We start from the raw sequence: 4,768 nt of genomic DNA, 5'->3' as shown, positions 1-4,768 counted from the left end.
TCAATCCGCACACCATTCAAATATGGCGTGCCCGCTAGGGTTGTTAATTGGGCCGGCCCAAACTGGCCCACACAGATTTTGCTTTGACCCGACAAGGGTTTGGGGCACATGGAGTGGGCTAGGACCGGGGGATTCTTTGGAATGCCCCGATCATGAGCAGATGGGCTGGGTTGGGCCACAGTTCAGTTGGGTCGGACTTGGGTCAGGCCCAAGACCCGCATGGATCATAGGACACCGGGATGGTGACCAATACCATCCCACTTTGACCGACAACAAACAGTCGACTCGCCAGCGGACATCTCAAGCCGAGCTGGATGAAACCAGTGTTTCCCCAGTTCTCAAGACTCGCCAGACCACGCTCCACGCCACCACCCACCGCTTATCAATCCCACCTGACCAACATCAGACTCATCAGGACAATCTCCGCTGTCCACATGGCAAATCAATCTAGTCAATTTGGCAACTGGCCCGCAGACAAAGTAAGAGCAGATTCTTGTTCCATGCCGACTTTGATTAACAAGTGAATTTCCTCTTTTTTTCTAGGTCCGAAAGACGTTCTTCGAGTACTTGGCCAGATCAAACGGCGTGGGGCACAGTGCCGTTGGCTTCAGGCCAACTGGTCGCTTCTCCCATCATTGATCTCACTCGGTAACTTTTATTTCAGATAGATAAGTGAAACAAAATGTAATAGTATGAGTAATTATAAAACTTCAAGGTCATCTATGTGATTGTTGCAAATGTTTGTTGGATATCTCAACCAATCTTGGGCACAGATCAATGCCTCAACAATTGGTATACTAAGTTGACTTTGGAATTCATCGAGAATCCGACCACCCGTTGAGAAAGCAGATTCCGAAGCTACAGAGGTCATCGGTGCCATCAGCACTGTCCTGGCCAGTTCGGAGAGATGAGGTAGTTCGGCCTGGTTGGCTTTCCACCAGTCGAGGATTTTAAAGTGATGTGAACGACTCCATGGTTTTTGAGGCTAGTGTTGAGAGGTTGAGAACCAGAAACGGTGACCGATGCCCACACAGTACACTGTGGGCTACAATGGGCTGCACGAAGTCCGGAATACAACCTCAGGTGCCCATGGGCTGGCCCATTTCAGTGTGAGATACATAAAAAATCATATCCAGACAAGCCCAACATCTGCGGCGCGGGTTGCCCATGGGCCAGCCCAGCCCAATTAGCACCCCTAGTGCCCGCCCTAAGCACGTCTTTTTGGCGTGCTTCAAGTAAAATGTTGGCGTTCCTTTAGGCTGACCCTTGATTTACTCATTGACAATTGACCACCATTGTTGATGGTAAGAGCCACAGCTTTAGGCTTTGGAGCAATTGAATTCTTCAACTTCTTCTTTGAAGATTTAGATGCAGTGTTATTTGCAGATGTGAACAAAACATTCTCTTGAGAATCCGGACAATTATTCCTTTGAAGTCCTTTGAATAAAATTCAATCAGTAACATTCTTTGAAGCAAAAGGTTTGATGTCATAGCAAGTTTATACCAACGACGCCATCTCACTACAAACATCTATCATTTTGCCCAAAAAAAAAATAAAAGTCAGCATGAAAAAAATACGGACTTACTTTGCGCACTGCGGAAAACTCTTCGCGCACTGTGGGGGTCGTCGTCTCGACGTCCAGCCCCCAGTGCGCGCTTCTGCCACGGCTCTTCGCGCACTGCATTTTCCGCCGAAAAAACGGCTTGCATTTCTTGAGATATTTTTTGATGAATCAATAGAATGGCTTTTTATGATCCCCACAAACAATAATCAAGTCATTTAGGGGTCTCCTTGAGCCTAGAGAAAATTGACATGAAAAAATCAAATTTTAACGCGGCAGGGACCTGTAATATCGCTTCCTGTGCCCCAGTAGCCCCAAAAATTTCACAGTAACATGGCACATGTGCAAATTTATTACCTGATGATTTTCAGAATTTTTCCCAGAGATATGAGGGGTGCGCGGCAGGCTTAGTAGGAAAATTACTGCTAACTGTATAGCTTTTTTGTTACACACCCAAACAGTCCCAAAGTTTCAGAAATGTTTTCATTGTGGATATTCTCCGCGCCATAAATTTCTTGGTAATAGTGTGTCATGATAACATGAGATGTAGTGTGGCGGGCTTAGTTGGAAAATGACTGCTAACTTATCTCATGTTTTAATGACACACTATTGCTAAGAGATTTATGGCGCGGAGAATATGCAAAATTGAAACATTCCTGAAAATTTCAGACTGTTTCAGCGTGTAACAAAAAAGCTATACATGTAGCAGCCATTTTCCTACTAAGCCCACCACGCACCCCTTATATCTCATGTTATCATGACACACTATTGCCAAGAAATTTATGGCGCGGAGAATATCCACAATGAAAACATTCCTGAAATTTTGGGACTGTTTGGGTGTGTAACAAAAAAGCTATACAGTTATCATTGGGACTGTTTGGGTGTGTAACAAAAAAGCTATACAGTTATCAGTAATTTTCCTACTAAGCCTGCTGTGCACCCCTTATATCTTATTTTATAATGACACACTATTGCTAGGAATTTCAGGGAATTAATTTGAAGCATATTTCTCTGTGCTCTCAAAATTTTGTGCCTTTGGTGTGTGTAACAAAATAGTTATACATATACGCAAAATAATAAACGCAATACCTATTTGGGCTACAGGAAAGCTGGTGAAAATTCTGAAAATTATCCCACTTTCTTAAATCCACAAAATAATAGACCTCTAGATCTAAGTTTTGGGGTGTTGTCTTCTCACAAAATGGCAGAAAAAGCCTACAAATCTCACGGTACATGTTGAAATCCCCAAAGGCCCGAAGGCCCTATGGATGACCCTCCAGCTGTGCCAAAGCAACGAGCAAAAGTGGGCCGGTTGTTAGAGTGGTCCAGGAAGGCCCTAATCAAGTAATTAGTGGGCTTCCAGGGAGGGGGTAGGACAAAACCGGATCCCCTGGGGGGACAAACCGGTGCAACTTGCTCTCCTTTAAATAACCACGATGGGCTATGCCACCGCACACTGTACCAAACGTCGCTAACGCCCTGTTTGTTACCATTCACCATTGCTACCATCACCGTACCGACCCAGCGCCTTCCAGCCACTTTTCCAACCAACTCAGCTTTTTTTCCATTCGCTGCTGGTTTGTTCCTCCCCTCGCCTGCGTTCCTCCTAATCATCCCATAGCTGTCTACTGACATTTCAATTTGTTACACAAACATGTCCCTTGGCAGCCAATAGTTTTTTACAACCATACAGCACTCGCACCGCCTCACTCATCTTACGCCCGTTCTAGAAGCCACAGTTGCTTTCCTACACACAAGCCCTCTTCTACCATGCCCGTCATGCATTTGCCATTTTGCCCTGCTTGCCTTCCATCAGCTTTATGGACCAAGCACTCCCACCATCTTTCTTTCCGTCAATCCTCGCCACCGCTGCGCTCGCCCGCCTATGTACTTGTATCCAGTCACTCGAGTGTTTTTTTACTGCGCAGCTGGTTGAAGAGAAAAGGGATTGTCAAATCAGGAACCCCGAAGAAGAAAAAAGAGTTGAGTCCTAGCACTGTTAACCAACTGCATATTATTTGCGAGACAAAATTAATCCTCTTGGAACGTTTTTTAGTTATCTCTCCAGAACATGGTTGCGGACAACTACTACAGCGCTCGTGATAAATCTTATGTTAAGATTGTACACGTTGTTTTCATCTTCTGTTCTCTGTTTCCGTGTGCTACATACATTTCTCTTCCATTTCACTCAGATGTCACATGTTGTAGGTAGTTCACCTGAGACAGCGGGCGTGGAAGGACTCTTTCCTCATCCTTCCACACCATCTCACCATCGCCTCGTGCCCGCTGCTCTCAGGTATAGTGTTTCTTGTCTTTTTCCTTGTCTCTTCTTTCTTCATTTCTTTCCCTTGTTCTCCAGTTGTCTGATGTGAAATGAACTAATCCTTCCACACCATCTCACCATCGCCTCGTGCCCGCTTCTCTCAGCCCTCGTCTAGCTCATCAGGTTATGAGCCCGCGCTAGGCTCCAGCTGCGAGAACTAACCAAGCACGTAAAATATCGGTTCACCGAGATATCGTGGTTAATCAAAAAGGATCAAAATATTCTCTTCGTCATGTCGGCTCCCACTGGTTCCAAACCAGCCCCGACACTGAACCTTGGAGTCGGTCTATCCGACAAACCTCCCTCAACCAAACTGCAAGGTGCGAAACTACTCACCTTAAAAGCCCCGGATGCGGATTCAAACTACTCCGACTGGGAGTACCAAGTCTCCATGCTTCTTGAGAACAACAACGTCGACTACGTTCTCCAACCTGTCAAACCGGAAGAACGCACTCCCAACTGGGAGCGGGATAACAAAGCGGTTTGCACCTTACTCTCGCAAATCGTCGATCCCACAAACTTCCGCTACACCAAGCCACATCGTAAGGACGCAGCAAAAGCGTGGGAAGCAATCCGGGTGGCCCATCAAGACTGCTCAGCCGGTGGGCGGATGTATTGGCTCCGAAAGTTGTCCACTGCTAAGATGGAAGGCGATGACATGCTCGCGCACATTGAATCGGTTGCGAAGATCGCAGAACGCCTCGACTCCCTCATCACTGAAGCGAACCCAATCACCAATGACGAGCTACATGCCTCGGCACTCATCAATTCTCTACCCAACGACTGGATAAATTGCGTGTCGTCCCTTATGAATCAACCACACGTTACAGCTGATCAAATTGTCCTGGCGCTCAAAAGCGAGGACCTCCGTCGAAAAACTCAC

The 4,768-nt window shown here is 46.3% G+C and overlaps 1 protein-coding gene across 1 annotated transcript; it reads left to right on the top strand.

The window, feature by feature from the left end:
- Window positions 1–314: 314 nt before the first annotated feature.
- PtA15_12A173 (uncharacterized protein) lies at window positions 315–639 on the top strand (the record flags this gene model as incomplete). The annotated part of the gene is made up of 2 exons (XM_053161756.1): window positions 315–479; window positions 544–639. 2 exons carry the CDS (start codon window positions 315–317, stop codon window positions 637–639), a joined length of 261 nt encoding a protein of 86 aa, XP_053025742.1.
- Between the last annotated feature and the right edge of the window lie 4,129 nt (window positions 640–4,768).

The sequence above is a fragment of the Puccinia triticina genome, chromosome 12A (assembly GCF_026914185.1).
Source record: "Puccinia triticina chromosome 12A, complete sequence".
Lineage (NCBI taxonomy): Eukaryota > Fungi > Basidiomycota > Pucciniomycetes > Pucciniales > Pucciniaceae > Puccinia > Puccinia triticina.
The sequence above is the reverse complement of the archived record's forward strand: the minus strand, read 5'-3'. Positions and strand labels throughout refer to the sequence as shown.